This window comes from Macaca nemestrina, chromosome 16 (genome assembly GCF_043159975.1).
Source record: "Macaca nemestrina isolate mMacNem1 chromosome 16, mMacNem.hap1, whole genome shotgun sequence".
Taxonomy (NCBI): Eukaryota; Metazoa; Chordata; class Mammalia; order Primates; family Cercopithecidae; genus Macaca; species Macaca nemestrina.
Window position 1 is genome coordinate 84,984,857 of NC_092140.1, and position 18,065 is coordinate 85,002,921.

At 36.6% G+C, this 18,065-nt stretch overlaps 1 protein-coding gene across 2 annotated transcripts in view; it reads left to right on the plus strand.

Moving 5' to 3' along the window:
• LOC105491729 (von Willebrand factor A domain containing 8) overlaps positions 1-18,065 on the plus strand; it is a 436,474-nt gene that overhangs the window by 125,806 nt on the left and 292,603 nt on the right. For both annotated transcript variants that reach the window (XM_071081437.1, XM_011758388.2), the window contains 3 exons: positions 9,794-9,925; positions 12,235-12,369; positions 12,460-12,537. In XM_071081437.1, the coding sequence (XP_070937538.1) occupies positions 9,794-9,925; positions 12,235-12,369; positions 12,460-12,537 (345 nt within the window). The remainder of the gene's footprint in view (positions 1-9,793; positions 9,926-12,234; positions 12,370-12,459; positions 12,538-18,065) is intronic.

An 18,065-nucleotide genomic window follows, 5' to 3' on the forward strand; every position in this document is an offset into this window, starting at 1 on the left:
ATGTGGTTGGGAGATTGGTTGTGTTGAGCAAAGAAGTAAATAGATTGAGCAAATGAATGAATATATTGAGGATAATAAGAGCTATGCTTCTCACTGTTGGATAAGGGATTTATAACTATGGAAAAGGGGAAGGCAAGAAAAAACTCTTAAGGTATTGGATTGGAATTGATGTTATTATGAATCATGGGTTTTTAAAAATAATATATATGAACAGATAGATAGTTACAGATATAGTATGTGTATATGTATACATATACATATTGTCTAGCTGTCTCCTGAGAGAGCCTAAAAACTATGATGTTCTAGTAGCAGTGATCACACCAAGTACCTGGACGTTGGTTTCTAAATACCATGCTCTCTCAAAGGATCAGGTTAGGGAATGTAGAAGATGAGCCTGGACCATCTTTTTGTGCCAGAGAGTAAGGAGATATTCAACAAGTGATATTGATATGTCAAAATGATGGAGTTCCCAGGTTGAAGTGGCTGAAATCTGGGACAATTTGAGCATAAAAATAAATGATGATGGTAATTGGTTTTAACCTGTTGCATAAAATAGGAATCCATGAGTCCATACTGATATGAATGAACAAAAAATATGGAGATGGGCATTCTCTTTTAAAGTGTAAAATGCCTACTTGTGAATCTAGAAGGAATTACATAAATAGAAAAAACACCATTTGGCAACCATCAGAGTGGCAGTTAATTTAGACAGGAGTCATCAAAGGATGTTAAAGCTGGCAGGTGGAGCTTCTATGAGGCACAGGGTATTGGCATAATCTCTGAATGTCTCCCTCCAAAAGACTCAGTTGACCACCAAACCAAGAAAGTGGTATTTTTACAGTAAACTTCAACTTGACCAGGTGGGACAAATTGACCTTGTATGCCTCCCAAATTCCCCATTTCTGGGGAATTTTTGCTGAGAGTTCATGATGTATGTTTGGCCATGAGGAAATATTGTAGAGTTCTAGATTGGGGGCCATTATATAGAACATAGGCCTCTATTCTTTAAAACTGTTCAGACATGAAAGACAGGGAAAAACATAGAAATGTTTCAGCCTAAAGGAGACTGAAGAGATTGGATAGCTAAATGCATCATTTGTTCCTGAATTAAATCCCGGACCATTAGAAACAAGTGACAATATTGGCACTGTTTGTAAAACTTGAATAGGGTCTGTGGATTGGATAATAGTGTTATATTAAGTGGATTTCCTCATTTGGAGGCTTATGTGGCAATTACACCGGCCACAGTTCTTGTTTTCAGGAAATATCAACTGAAGTGTTTAGGAGTATGGGGACATCATATCGGCAGCTTGTTCTCAAATTGTTCACATAAAGATCACTGGTAAAATAGGCAGGGGGAGTAGGAGGGAGGGGGAGATGTGCTTAAAAAATGTTAACCATTGAGGAAACTGGGTGAAGGTTATTAACTTGAAAAATGAGCGTTTTATATAAAACTATGGAACTTGCTATAGAGCTTTCATTTAAACTAATGAAGGTCTCATTTTTTGTCATAAGTGGTTTATAGTACGTGGGGCATGATTTTCTTTCAAAATACGTGTGGCATAATTTCCTCTTTGTATAGTTAACAGTGGTGTTTTCCAAAAGGCCAATCACACTCTAAAATGTCTTATAACTATATTTTTAAAGTGGTGACCCTTGGTAAAGACTTACTGACTCACCAAAATTAATTCCTCCTTATGAAAGACGGTTTTTGCTTTTCTTACATGGTTTGGCTCAAGGCGCAGATTTCTAAGAAAGAGAATGTGACCACTAAGCTGTGTGGCTTTCTATATAGAAGCTTCAGTTTCTGGAGACCAGGATTTGACAACTTTAAGCATATGGAATGGTATTTCTCTATCCCTTATCCTCATATCTACCCAGAATCTTTGGGATACAGAACATCCTCTGTGTATCTATTAATAATGAGAGGACCTTAGAAGAGTGGAACATTGGATTCTAATTACTTAAGTGGGATCTTTTTCAGAGAAGTTAGCCAAAGAATCCAAAGAAACAGTATTTTCATTGACTGGTTATGTCAGTAATAATAATAAAATTATTATACAGCTGTTCCTAATAGATAATGAGAAGAGAGGTATAGTTAGAGACAGAATCTAAAAGAGAAGCAAAAAGAAGCAAGGGGAAAATAATGGTCAATAAAGAGACAAAGGAGGGAAGAGACAGCAGAGAATGGAAGCAGTGAAATAACCAATGATGAAAGAGAAGAAAGGTAGGGGTGTGTGTGTGTGTGTGTGTGTGTGTGTGTGTGTGTGTATGAGAGAGAGAGAGAAAGAGAGAGAAAGAGAGAAAGGGAAAGTAGGAGGAGAAGGAAGAGGAGGAACAGCAGCAGAAAGAGGAGGAGGGTGGATATTAAGAACCATTTGGAAATGGGGAGATTAATTCATAGGCTCAAGGAGTCAGGAAATTACCATCTTCTGACAATATAGTTCACTTCAAGGCTTATTCCAGGTGCTGGGGGAAAAGAGAACTCGAACTTATCTTTGATCTAATCAACCTCTAAGCTAAATTGGCCATTGGTCATTGAAGTAGAGTACCTAGTGTTTAAGATCAAAGGCGGTGACTCCAGATGAACTTTAATGCCCCTCAGCCCAGTGTGCAGTGCCTTGGAAACAAGGGCACATCCTCAGGGAGGAAGAAACTCATGAGAAGTTCTGATAAAATGAAGTTTTTTTGTGAAAAAACGGAGAGAAGATATTCAGTGTCTAAAAAAGTCAGTTACGAACAAAGGTCTTTACCTTTACCAAGAAACCACTTTGATGTGTTTTTTGGTCTGTAATTTCAAAACTAGTCATACAAATTTATTATAAAGTTATAGCATATCTTTAAAGAGTTGAATTTTCTTAAGAAAGTAGCTAGTGTTGCTTCATTTTTTTGGTCTTTTAACCATAATTAAGGGGAATGTAGAAAAATGATTGAGTTTATATTGGAACAGAAATGATTTCAAATTTGAATGTGAGTGTTTTGAAAAGGAAAAAGGAATTGGTATTAATTAGATAAGAGGAGAAAGAGTATGGCTGCCTTCTCATCTTAATTATGTGAAGCGCTAGTTAATGGACATTTGTAACTCAGTAAACTGTCAAGTGGGAGGGCTTAAGTTCGTTTGTCTGATCTTAATGAAGTACTTTCTTTTTGTAAGGTCATTGCACAGTGATGTATACAACCAGATTAGCATCTTAAATAGCTTTTCTTAAGAGTGGAAGAGTCAAAAAAACAAAAAAAAGGAGTGGAAGAGTCTATTTACTGATATAATCCTTTGTGATTTGTTCTGGGAAGTCTGTGTGGCCTGTTTGTTATTGTAAGTTTCTGCATTTACCTCAAAGCGTTATTTTAAGCAAATATTTATAGATGAGTGAAATATTACATGTGCTCAAATAATTTTGAATTAGAAGAGGTAAAAATTAATAAAATATTGTTAAATTTGGAAAAAATGTTTACATAGGAAATAGAAGTATGTATTATAATGGTAAATTAAGAAGGTATGTATATATACACATTAACTTTTCCTTGATAAATGATAATTATTTTTTATCCTAGATTATAGAAATTAATGTGTAGTTGCATTCAAATTAGATATCCATTTGAATTTTAGTGTAATTACTTAATTAGACTGTATTTTCAAGGAAAAATTGTTAGTCACTGAAAATTCAATCAGATAGAATTCACAACACCTTTCTTTTTTCTGAACAAGCTATAAAAGTGGCTGGAATGAGTTTCATTCCTCAGATGGTGCTCATCATGTGATGTTCATGCTCTAAAAACATGTTTCTGTAGTCATGAAATAATTTCTAGCCTTCAGTTAAGGATGTCTTAAAGAAAACCCTCTTATTCTGAATCTGCTATACTTTGAGAATAGTATGCTTTCTTACAGTTTAGTAACAAATGCATCTAGGCTTCTAGTAACGTGTCTTGGCTCTTGGTCTCTACTTAATTAAGACTGCATTATAACAGTGGTTAAATTGGTAAGTTCCCTTGGTGATTTAGAAACGATATACTGCCACTTATCCATTGATGATGTAATCTGAGCCATAGTTTCTTTCTAAGAAACTTGGATCTTACATTTAGTATTTTTATTTAGTTCAACACATGCTCATTGAGCATTCATTTTTTGGCAAATTATGTACGTATAGAAATCTAGTGATACAGAAATGGATACAATCTGATTTCAGCTCCTGAGGAAGTTACAATATTAATGTCTGAGGAGCATCAGATATTTCAATAAATAACTATTTTAGTATGGTGGTTTTTTTGTTTGTTTTTTTAAGCAGTGTAGCATAATGATGACTAGCTCTGGACAAAGCAGTAATGACGTGACATAGGCCAGTGAAATAGGAATTAAATGAATATGAGAAATGTTTCAGAGGAAGGATGATACATGTTACTAACTGATGAAATATGAGGTGGGTTAACGGAGCTATGAGAGAAAGTGAGAAATCAAAAACGTCCATAAATCCTACCTTGGACATATGAGTAGAGTTGCTGTTAATTAATATGATAAAGTGGGAGAAGGAGCATGTTTGTGGTGGGGGCTAAATAATTCCATATACTAGAACCCTTTTGAATTTGAAGTTTTTCTGGTGGTTTTATCTAGCAGACTTGAAAATATGGACCTGGTTCTAGAGATATTTTGATATTAAAGATAAATACTTGGAAACCATTGATATGTGGGTGTTAGTTGAATTCATGGGGATGGACGTAACAACGGAAAGAATGCAAGTATACTGAGAGGAAAAATCTGTCTGCAGATTGAACATTTCAGGATTGGATCAGTAGGGAAAGAACCTTCAAACTGGGCAGAGGAGGAGTGGTTAGAGATAGAAGCAGAATGGCGGAGAGTATTCTTAGGGAGCATTGGGAGCAACTGTTTCAAGAGGAAAGTAATAGCAACAGTTTCAAATGCTGCAAAGATGCCGTGTTGAATGAAGACTTACAACATTCACTCAAAAAAGATTATTCATTCCGTCCACCTTCCATCCAATCAATTAGCCAGGCACTATTGTGCTGGAGATGTATGCAACATGGAAGTTTCTACCTTCATGGAGCTTATTTTTCTGTGAAGGGCGACTATCAGTCAAGTAAGTAAGTAAGTATATAATATGTCAGTTGAGGAATGGATGCTGTCACTGAGAAGATGACATTTGAATAAAGATCTGAAGGAGAGAAGTCCTGTGGGTAAAAAGTATTTCAGACGGAAGGGATAACCAGTATAAAAATGCTGAGGCAGGAGCACACCTGGGAACTGTAGGAACAGTAAAGGACAGTGTATTGGGGCAGAGTGAGTGAAGGAGAGGTGCTTAGGAGAGAAATCAGAAGGTAAATAAAGTCAGATCATGTAGGCTCTGTAATCCATGGAAAGGACTTCTGCTTTCAGTCTGAGTGAAGTGGAACACCATTTGAGGGTTTTGAGGAATGTGTTATATGAGTGATCATTTTAACAGGTTGGTTGCTGAGTAGTGAATAGACTGTGGAGGGTATGAATGAAAACAGGGAAAAAACAGTTGGTAGACTGTTGTAGTAATCCAGTTGAGACAGTATTGTACCTTTGACCAGCTGTGATGTTGGTAAGAAGTAGTTGGTTTTGGGTTATGTTTTGAAGGTAGAATCATGATTTGCTGAAGGGTTGGATGTAGGGTTGATACAGAGTTAAGGATGATTTCAAGCTTTTGGACTGAGAAACGTGAATGATGAAGTTGGAGATAGAGAATATGGAGGTGGAGGGAATATCAGACCAGAGCATTGGACATATTTGATTTAACATGCCTCTTAGCCAAATGGAAATGTCAAAGAGGCAGTTGCATATACAAGTCAAGATTTCAGGAGAGAGATCTGGATCAGAGAGAGAAAATTGGGGTCATGATGGTTTGTAAAGTCATGCAAGTGATGAGCTTATTTAAAAAGTGAATTTAGATAGAAAATAAAAAGTTCCACTCCTGAAGTTCCTTACTGTGTACTGGTCAAGAAGATGAAGAAGAACCTGCAAAAAAGACTGAGAAGGAAACAGCAAAATAGGAAGAAAACTAATTTATTTAATTTGGTAAATAGGATGTCATTGATGAACTCACCAAGATCAGTGTTAGTAGAGTGATAGGAACGTAAGCCAAAAATCAAGGGGCTTACATTTTAAATTGAAGATGAAACTGAACCAGTGATTCATATGATTCATATGATTCATATGTATCAACCAAGTTTGATGGTGAATAAAAGCCGAAAGATGATAGATCACTTAAAGATGAGGTATAATTAAGAAATGACTGTTTCTTGAAATGGGGAGCAAACATTTTTATAGGCAGAAGGGACAAAAAATGTGGAGTACATGAAAAATGTGGCGTAGCTAAGGTGGAAAAGGACATTTTCAGAGCACCCTTGTGTGTTGGTTTGACTTGGACTCAGGAAGGGGAACATCACACACAGGGGCCTGTCATGGGGAGGGGGGAGGGGGGAGGGATTGCATTGGGAGTTATACCTGATGTAAATGACAAGTTGATGGGTGCAGCACACCAACATGGCACAAGTATACATATGTAACAAACCTGCACGTTATGCACATGTACCCTACAACTTAAAGTATAATAATAATAAATAAATTTAAAAAAATAATAATAAAATAAATAAATAAATAAATAAAGAAATGATGGAAGAACATGCTTTCCACTCAGGAACTGGAATGATGGAGCTGCCGTAATCTGACATAGAAAGACTTCTAGGGGTTTCTGTCTACTCATAGTTAAAGCAGAAGTCCTTTCTACTGAAACAGTGGGTACAGTAACAAGAATTGATTAAAACATCAATGATTTTGAGGATGAAGGAAAAATAATTTTGTTTGTTCATTTAACAAGCCGTTATTGACCATTGACTATGTCCCATGTGTGATTCTAGGTTCTGGAAATTAAGAGTGAGCCAAATAGATACATTTAATACTGCCCTAATGGGGCTTATGTTCTAGTAAAGTATGGGGGAGTATGTGTCTGTAAGCTCTGTTCTGAGTGGAGGAGGCAGCTAGATTGCCTCATGACAGGGTGATAAATGGGCTCAGATTGACTTCTGAGGAGACTAGTAATGGTTTGTATTTGTTGCTGAGGGGCTATGAGAAAAGAACCCAGGAGAGACTGTGGCCACATATTTGTTCAGGCAATATGGTTTGCAGAATTTCACTTTCAGTGCTTAATAATCTAGAAAAAGGTATGAAGAAAGTAGATGGCCTGATGGGACAGGATTGGGAATTGTAAGGATGAATATGGAAGCCCGACAGACCAGTATCCAATGTGATTTATATTTCATTTTATTTAATTATAATTCACAGTTTAAATAACCTAATTCTAAAGAAAGTGTATTAGAAAATGTTAGTACTGTTTAATTGAAATTCAAGAATTCATAGGAAATGCTCATAAAGTGGTAAGTTAACAAACTCTTATTTTCTACTTCTTGCTAGGAAGTAACCTGAAATAATTATATGTCTATTGTCGTTCTGACCAACTGTGATGTTGATAAGAAGTAGTTGGATTTGAAGGTAGAATCATTATGATTCGCTGAAGGGTTGGATGCAGGGTTGAGACAGAGTTAAGGGTGATGATTTCAAGCTTTTGGACTGAGAAACTTAAATGATGAAGTTGGAGATACAGAATATGGGGGTACCTTTCTGATTAATGATCCTCTAAATTTTCTATGCCAGAAAATGATAATTCACCTTGCAATTTGAAGTTTTAACCATCTTAGTGTATTCTGGCCTACTATTTTTATTTTACTGAAGTATTTTAGCTTGAATTATTTATGAGGACATAACCAGTATAGCAAGTGGCTCAGGACATTAGTGTTTATTTCTGGAATATGAGTCCTCTGACATCAATCCTGTATCAAATTAGATTGACACTACTCTAGCTGTGGTGAAGACATACATTTAAGCTCATTTATTTGTTTTCCTAGAATTTAATGAATCTTCGTTCTAAATTTTTTTTTTTTTTTTTGAGACAGAGTCTCGCTCTGTCACCAAGCAGAGTACAGTGGCATGTCTTGGCTCACTGCAACCTCCTCTTCCCGGGTTCAAGCAATTCTCCTGACCCAGTCTCCTGAGTAGCTGGGATTACAGGGACCTGCCACCACGCCCGGCTAATTTTTGTATTTTTAGTAGAGACGGGGTTTCACCATGTTGGCCAGGCTGGTCTTGAACTCCTGACCTCAGGTGATCCACCCATCTCTGCCTCCCAAAGTGCTGGGATTACATGCATGAGCCTTTGCGCCCAGCCATTTGTTCTACATTCTAATGAATTTAATTACTTGGTTAGGTCTTGCTCCTTTCCTATTGAGTCCTCCTTAAAATACAGTGGAACTTTTTTTTTTTCCCCCATGAAATTAAGGTGTCAATAATTGTTATTTGTCTACAATATGGAAGCAATTCTTGTCAAATTATGTGATACTGTGGGGATTTGCATATATAAATTGTATGAAATATAGAACTTTTTAATGGTAGTACAAATATACAGGTTTTTTTTTAGGTTTGGGGAAAGGAGTTAGTGATTGTCTTGAGTACTTATGACATCAAAATGAACACTTGAACTGGGCTGTTATGTTTAGAATGTTGAGGTTAAACATGATTTCCTTCCTCCCAAATCTATTTTCTGGAGTTCTTTCATTCTGCTGAATACATGATGATCTGTTCTTTCATTGAGTTTCAACTCTTTCACTATAGTAATAATGTTCCAAAACTAGTGTAGGATTTTGGGGGTTAATTTCTGCCTATTTAATAGTAAAAATAAATTCAGTTTTTTATATTGAGCAAGCTGTTATAAGTAGGGCATCGAACTTAATTTTCAATTTATTTTCATCTTTCACATATTTATCTGTATTCTTTCTGTGCAGTTTTGATATAACTAGCTGGAATGAAGTGGTATAGTCAGTGTTAGAACATTGGTAATTGGGCCATATCAAGAATCAATGGTTCTAGCCTTTGTTTGTTTGTTTGTTTGAGACGGAGTTTTTGCTCTGTCGCCCAGGCTGGAGTGCAGTGGCGCAATCTCAGCTCACTGCAACCTCCGTCTCTGGGTTCAAGGGATTCTCGTGCTTCAGCCTCCCAAGTCGCTGGGACTACAGGTGTGCACCACCATGCCCGGCTAATTTTTGTATTTTTAGTAGACAGGGTTTCACCATGTTGGCCAGGCTCATCCTGACATCAGGTGATCCGCTTGCCTTGGCGTCCCAGAGTGCTGGGATTACAGGCATGAGCCACTGTGCCTGGTGGTTCTAGCCTTTTAAATCCAGTTCAACAAATATTGAGACCCCACCATGTAGAAAGCACCATACCATATGCTGTGGAAATTTGTTATAATAATTTTAGTTAAGCTGTTCACATAGCTGACAGCAGAATGATGTCCAAGAAGTTCTGTTTTCATGGATTTCAGGTAACACATTAACTTTGATTGATTTAAAGAACAAACCATTATGGGCCTTGTTTTATTTCAGCATGTTTTGAAGGGTCTCATCATCTCTTTCTAGGAAGTTGATTATCAAGAGATGTAAGCTATGAACTTTCACCAGGAATTCAGTGATTCCATTTCTTGTCATATAGTAAATTTTAGGGACTATTTTTATATCATCTTTAATAATTGTTGTAAGTAGAATGGTATTAGTAGGAATAGAAAAGAATTCTCATTAACTTTTTTTAACCTCTACTTTTATATAATAATATAAAATGGATTTTGGTTGTAATTAAGGTGTAATCTTTCAGATAGCCAACGTTAATGCTACAATGAAAAGTAAATTGCATGATTTTCTTGTAATTTTACAGCGCTTTGAACTTCAAGATTCAGGAAGCTCTCTGCTTCCTAAAGAGATTGTAAGAGTAGAGAAGATGACGGAAAACCATGTGTCCCAAGCTTCTGTGACCATCCGGATTGCAGATAAAGAGGTGACCATTAAGGTAATTAATCACAGGTTTATTCTTTCTAAGATATACCTTATTCTGCCTGTTTTTATGACCTAAATTAGGTTTATGATCTCCTTATAAGTCTTTCTTGATAGTGCTGCTTCTGTCTGTATCTGTATATCTATGTCTCCAGAGTCATGTGTGCTTACAAACTGGAAAAATTCAGGAGAAACAGGGAAAGCCTTTCATCAAAAATTCAAAGTTGACCTCTGGGAAAATCAAGTCATGGGTTGATTATTGACAGCATTTTGTACTATGAGTCCTTGGTAAGAAATAGTGTTTTCAAACATTTGAGCTGCTACAGGGCCCTGTTGTCAAGTAAAATCTTTCTTAGCTATGTGAAACAGTTTAAAAAGGATCTACTCGGTTGAATGGTTTTTAGAAGAGGGAAATAATATTTGGTCATAGAGCTCTATCTGCATGTATATATGTTTTATATATATCAACTCCTTCTATATATATCTCTATGTATATATATACACACATATTTTATGGAGTCTTACTATATTGCCCAGGCTTGTTTTGAATTCCTGAGCTCAAACAATACTCCTGCCTTAGCCTCCTGAGTAGCTGGGACTACAGGCACATGCCACTGTGCCCAGCTCATGATAAACTTTTTTGTTTTAATATTTGATATTATTAATATTAATTCATGTTACTGTACTTATTCATTGAACTGAATATTGATTATATCTACCATGAGCTAGGTTCCATATTATGAGTTTACTGTATACTAGTTACTGTATTTGTCTCTTTGCATATATTATGCGATTTAAATCCCCCAAGATCCATTAAGGTAAGTTTTATTATCTCCATTTTGTAGATTAGAAAACTGAGATATAAAGAGGTTAATTGATTCACCCAGAGACACCAGCTAGGAGATGGCACAGCTGGGATTTCTAGACAGCGAGAGTTGCCCACTCTACTCTGTTTTCTTCAGATGAATGGCTCATCTAGCTGATGGTTTAGGATAGAGGCAGATGAGTTAAGACTGCATTGGAATGGCTCGGGATATGGAGAAGGAAGTAATACTGGGATTCAGGAGACGGAATAGGGAAAGCTTCAGAGTGAAGGTGAAGCTTGATCTAAGTCTGCAAGAATAACACAGGATTTTTCCAGTGGCTGAGGAGTGGATAGGACATTTTTGGCAGTTTAAACAATATGTTCAGAAGCATGAAGTATGAAAAAGACTTCATTATTTGCTTCCCTTTGGTTATGGCTTTTAACCTCATTGCCTCTAGTCTCTTCCAGTTAGCTTTCCATGTTGATACCAGGATAAATTCTCAAATGCAAATCTGATCCTGTCACTTCCAAACTTACAATTCTTTGGTTCATGTGGTATATAATATGATCCAACCCAGAGTCCTCAGCAGAGCGTGGCTCCTCGGGAACTAATAGGCAGGATTAAAAAAAAAAGGGGGGGAAGACAAAAAATAAAAGGAGAAGTAGGTGTAAAAGATGGGAAGAGAGACTCTGTGAACAGATGCCTCTCAGTGGTAAACTAAGATAAACCTGAAAAGGATTTGTGGACTTGACTTTTAGAAATCAGGAGGTCATTGGTGACTTTAGAGATTCCGATTGACTAACATTAATTCTGTGCTTACAACTAGAATGTGGGGAAAAATTTATTCTCCAGTAGTAACATCTTTACTATAAGTTATAAACAACATTAAGATGACATGATTTTTATGAATATATCTGACAGTGTGGGACTTTAATTTTAGAGAAATAATTGATTTGGAAGTTTTGTAATAATGATCATCAGGTCTGTTAAATGATAAAATAGTTGCTGCTCTATTGAAATATAAAAACAGTAAAGAACTAAATTGAGCAAGCTGTTAGTTGGAGGCTTTTAAGTGGCAGTTATATGCTTTAAGTTACTGATATTTTGAGAAAAACATATGCATGTTTTACACACACATACACACACAAATATATATACATACACACACACACACACACGCATATATATATATATTTGTTTTTTGTTTTTTGAGACAGAATCTCTGTTGCCCAGGCTGGAGTGCAGTGGCGCAATCTCGGCTCACTGCAACCTCTGCTTCCTGGGTTCAAGCGATTCTCCTACCTCAGCCCCCTGAGTAGTTGGGATCACAGGTGCGTGCCACCATGCCCAGCTAATTTTTTTTGTATTTTAATAGAGATGGGGTTTCACCATATTGGCCAGGCTGGTCTCGAACTACTGACCTCAAGTGATCTGCCCGCCTTGGCCTCCCAAAGTGTTGGGATTACAGGCATGAGCCACCATGCCTGGCCATGTTATATTGACCTCTCTTTAATTATAGGTGCCAGCTGGGACCAGGCCATTAAGTCAACCTTGTGCATCAGACCATTTCATACAGACTTTGAGCCATAAGCAGCTACAGGCTGAAATGATGCAGTCTCACATGGTTAAGGATATATGTTTAATTGGAGGAAAGGTAAGAATGACAGTCTCACTGCAGACTTTTAGTTTCCTGGCTTTTGGTTATTTTGACTTACCCCTTGAATAATTGTGTTTCCATTTGTAGGGTTGTGGAAAAACAGTGATCGCCAAGAACTTTGCTGATACCTTAGGATACAACATAGAACCTATTATGCTCTATCAGGTACAGTGTTCATTTGTAGCTGCACTTGGACTATAAGCATATATCCTTAGCTCATCGGCAGAATTTATGGATATCTTCTTGTTATGACTCTTTTTTTTTTTAATGTAGGTAAAGAACCAAAATAGTAATCAAATTATTCCAATTAAAGTGCAATTATAATTATTTGGAGCTTTTGAAAGTACATTCTAGGATATCTGATGTGCACAATGTATCAGGGGCTGTTTTTCAGAGAGATTTATTTTCCAGAGGCCTGGAAGGGTAGGGGGAAAGGAGGGGTGAAGAGAGGTTGATTAATAGTTATAAAAATACAGGTAGGTGGGAGAAATAAGAACTAGTGTTTGATAAGTAAGTAGAATGACTATAGTAGACAATAATCTATTGTATACTTTAAAATAGCTAGTAGTTAATAATTCAAATGTTCCAGCTTAAAGAAAAGATAAATGTATGAGGTAATTGACACCTTAATTACCCTAATTTTTTATTTCACATTATATGAATGTATCAAAATATCACATATACTCTGAAAATATGTACATATATTATGTGTCAATTAAAAAGTAAGATTCATTTTATGTGCATGTCCCCACACAGAATACATTTACTGATAATTTGGAAATTGAAACAAAATAGGTTTCAGCTGCAGTGGTAGCTAATTATGTATTCACTGAATAGATTATTTTTTAAATGGTGACAAAATATGTATAACATAAAGTTTACCACATTAGCCTTTTTTTTTTTTTTTTTTGAGATGGAGTTTCGCCCTGTTGCCCAGGCTGGAGTGCAATGGCACAATCTCGGCTCTCTGCACTCTCCACCCACCCCGGGTTCAAGTGATTCTCCTGCCTCAGCCTCCTGAGTAGCTGGGATTACAGGCACCCGCCACCATGATTGGCTAATTTTTTTTGTATTTTAGTAGAGACAGGGTTTCGCCATGTACAATTCACTGGCAGTAAGTACATTCACAGTGTTGTGTAACCGTTACCACTTCCTTTTTCCAGAACTTTTTCATTATCCTAAACAAAAACTCTGCACTTGTTAAACAGTAGCTCTCAGTTTTTCTTTCCCTCTCAGACCCTGGTAAACTCTACTTTCTGTCCCTATAAATTTGCCTATTCTAGGTACCTCATATAAATGGAATCATAATTTTTGTCCTTCTTGTTTAGTTTATTTTACTTATTGTAATGTTTTCAAGGTTTATCTGTGTTGTTGCGTATATCAGACTTTCATCCCTTATTAGGGCAAAGTCATATTCTGTTGTATGTCTATACCACTCTTTGTTTCTCCGTTGGTCTGTTGATGGACACTTGGGGTTGTTTCCTTTACACTATTGTAACCTTTTGGCTATTGTAAGTAATTCTGCTGTGAACAGTGGTGTACAAGTAGGTATTTGAGTCCCTGCTTTCAGTTTTTTAAGGTATATACCTAGGAATGGAATTACTGGATCATATGATAATTCTGTGTTTAATTTTTTAAGGAGCCAATAAACTATTTTCCATAGCAGCTACACCATTTTCATTCCCACCAACAATGCACAATGGTTTCAATTATTCTACATTCTCCCTAACACTTTTTTTTCTTTTTTCCTTTTTTTTTTTTGTAGTCATTATCCTAATGGCTGTGAAGGGGTAATTCACTGTGGTTTTGATTTGCAGCTCTCTAGTGACTACTGATGCTAAGCATCTTTTTCATGTACTTACTGGCTATTTGTATATCTTCTTTGGAGAAATACCTATTTGAAACTCTTACCCATGTCTAACTTATTTATTTTTTTCTCTTGATTTTTATTTTAGATTTGGGGGTACATGTGCAGGTCACAATTTACATGGGTAAATTGTATGTCACTGAGGTTTGGTGTATAAATGATCCTGTCACCCAGGCAGTGAGCATAGTATGTGATAGTTTTTCAACGCACAGCCCCCTCTCAAGTAGTCCTTATTGTCTGTTGTTCCCATCTTTATGTCCATGTGTACTCAATGTTTAGCTCCCACTTATGAGAACATGCAGCTTTGACTTTTTGTTCCTGTGTTAGTTCACATAGGATAATGTCCTCTAGCTACTTCCATGTTGCTGCAAAGGACATGATTTTGTTCCTTTTTATGGCTGCATGGTTTTCCATGGTGTATCTATGCCACATTTTCTTCATCTAGTCCACTGTTGGTGGGCACCTAGGCTGATTCCATGTCTTTGCTGTTGTATATAGTGTTTGTATTAGTCGGAGTTCCCTAGAGGGACAGAACTAATAGGACACACACACACACACACACACACACACACACAAATAGAGAGAGATATATATATATAAGTGTGTATATATATACACACACACTAATAATAGATATACACACACATATATATACACACACACACATATATATACACACACACATACATATATATATATATGAAGAGGAGTTTATTAAGTACTAACTTACACCATTACAAGGTCCCACAATAGGCTGTCTGCAAGCTTGAGGAGCAAGGAGAGCCAGTCTGAGTCTCAAAACTGAAGAATTTGGACTCTGATGTTTGAGGGCAGGAAGCATCCAACACGCGAGAAAGATGTAGGCTGGGAGGCTAGACCCATCTTGCCTTTTCATGTTTTTCTGCCTGCTTTATATTCGCTGGCAGCTGATTAGATGGTGCCCATCAGATTAAGGATGGGTCTGCCTTCCCCAGCCCACTGACTCAAATGTTTTATCTCCTTTGGTAACACCCTCACAGACGCACCCAGGATCAATACTTTGCATCCTTCAATCTAATCAAGTTGACAATATTAACCATCACAGTGCTGCAATGAACATATGTGTAGAACAATTTATTTTCATTTAGTGTATACTTAGTAAGGGGATTGCTAGGTCAAATGGTCGTTCTGTTTTAAGTTCTTTGAGGAGTCTCCAAACTGCTTTCCACAGTGGCTGAACTAATTTACATAGCTGCCAGCATTGGGTGAGTGTTCCCTTTTCTCCACAACCTCGCCAATATCTGTTATTTTTTGACTTTTTAATAATAGCCGTTCTGACTGGTGTGAGATGGTATTCATTGTGATTTTGATTTGCATTTCTCTAATGATAGTGTTGATGAGCCTTTTAAAAATATATTTGTTGGCTGCATGTATGTCTTCTTTTGAGAAATGTCTGTTCTTGCCCTTTGCCAATTTTTTAAATGGGGTTGTTTTTTCTTTGTTGAATTGTTCTTTTTGTTATTAGACCCTTGTCATATGCATGTTTGTGAATATTTTCTCCCATTCTGGAGGTTGTCTGCTTACTTTGCTGATAGTTTATTTTGCTGTTCAGAAGCTTTTTAGTTTAATTAGGTCTCACTTGTCAATTTTTGGTTTTGTTGCAAGTTCTTTTGTGGTCTTAGTCATAAATTATTTGCCAAGGCCCATATTCAGAATAGTATGTCAGAATAGATTTTCTTCTAGGTTTTTATAGTTTTAGGTCTTAGATTTAAGTCTTTAACCTATTTGGAAGTAATTTTTGTATATGGTAAAAGGATCAGATCCAGTTTCAATCCTGTGCCTATGGCTAGCCAGTTATCCCAGCACCATTTATTGAATAGGGAGTCCTTGCCCTGTTGTGTGTTCTTGTTGACTCTGTCAAAGATCTGGTGGTTGTAGGTATGTGGCTTTATTTCTGGGATCCCCTTCCTATTTCATTGGTCTAGGTATCTGTTTTCGTACCAGTATCATGCTGCTTTGGTTACTGTGGTTTTGTAGTATAGTTTGAAGGCAGGTAGCATGATGCCTCAGGTTTTGTTGTTTTTGCTAAGGATTGCATTGGCGATTCAGGCTGTTTTTTGAATCTATGTGAATTTTAGAATAGTTTTTTCTAATTCTGTGAAAAATGATGTTGGTAGTTTGATAGGAATAGCATTTAATCCGTAAATTGCTTTGGGCAGTATGGCCATTTTAACAACTGTAATTCTCAGGAGCACAGCATTTTTTTTCACTTGTTTGTTTAATCTCTGATTTCTTTCAGCAGTGTTTTGTAGTTCTTGTTGTAGAGAAAAGATCTTTTACTTTCTTGGGTAGCTGTATTCCTAGGTATTTTATTCTTTCTGTGGCTGTTGTAAATGGGATTGTGTTCTTGATTTGGCTTTCAGTTTGGATGTTATTGGTGTATACAAATGCTACTGACTTTTGTACCTTGACTTTGTATCCTGAAACTTTACGGTAGTCACTTAGTACTTTTAGGAGCCTTTTGGTGGAGTCTGTAGGGTTTTTTAGGCATAGAATCATATAATCTGTGAAGAGAGATAGCTTGACTTCCCCTTTTCCTATTTTTATTTCTTGGTCTTGCCTGATTGCTCTGGCTAGGACTTCTAGTACTATGTTGAATAGGAATGGTGAGAGTGGACATCCTTGTCTTATTCCAGTTGTTAAAGAGAATGCTTCTAGCATTTTCCTGTTCAGTACGATGTGGGCTGTGGTCCTTACTCATGTTTTAATTGATTTTTTATTTTTTTTAATGGACTTTTTGTTGTTGAGTTGTAGGAGTGTTTTAATGTATTCTGGGTATAGAATTCGTTCTCCACATATATGATTTTCTTTTTTTGAGATGGAGTCTCGCACTGTCACCTGGGCTGGTGTGCAATGGCGCAGTCTTGGCTCACTGCAACCTGCGCCTCCCAGGTTCATGTGATTCTCCTGCCTCAGCCTCCTGAGTAGCTGGGATTACAATTGCACATCACTACACCTGGCTAATTTTTTGTATTTTTAGTAGAGACAGGGTTTCACTATGGTGGCCAGGCTGGTCTCGAACTCCTGACCTTGTGATCCGCACCCCGTGGCCTCCCAAAATTCTGGGATTACAGGCGTGAGCCACCCCACCCGGCCATGATTTTCAAACATTTTAATTCCTTCTGTGGGTTTTCTTTTTACCATTTTAATAATAGGATTTTATACATCTTTTGATGTACAAAATGTTTAAATTTTGTTGAAGTCCAATTTATCATTTTTCTTTTGTTACCTGTGTTGTTGGTGTTATAATTAAGGAATCATCGTAACATCCAATGTCATGAATTTCCCCCTATGTTTTCTTCTAAGAATTTTACAGTTTTAGGTCTTACTTTTAGGTGTCTAATTCTTTCTGAATTAATTTTTGTACATAATGTAAGGTAAGGGTCCAGCTTCAACTTTTGCGTGTGAATATCCAGTTTTCCCAGCACCAATGTTGAAAAGATTGTACTTTCCCCATTGGATGGACTTAGTACTCTTATTAAGAATCATTTGACCATATCTGCAAGGATTTACTTCTGGGCTCTCTATTCTATTCTATTGGCCCATATGTGTGTCCTTATGCAAGTATTACACTGTTTTGATCATGGTCGTTTTATAGTAAATTTTGGAATCAGTAAGTATATGGCTTCCAAATTTGTTTTTCCTTGCCAGGATTATTTTCAGTATTCAGAGTCCCTTGAGATTCCATATGAATTTTAGGATGGATTTTTCTATTTCTTCAGGAAAAAAAAATGCCATTGAGATTTTTATAGAAATTGTGTTTAATCTATAGATCACTTTGAGTAGT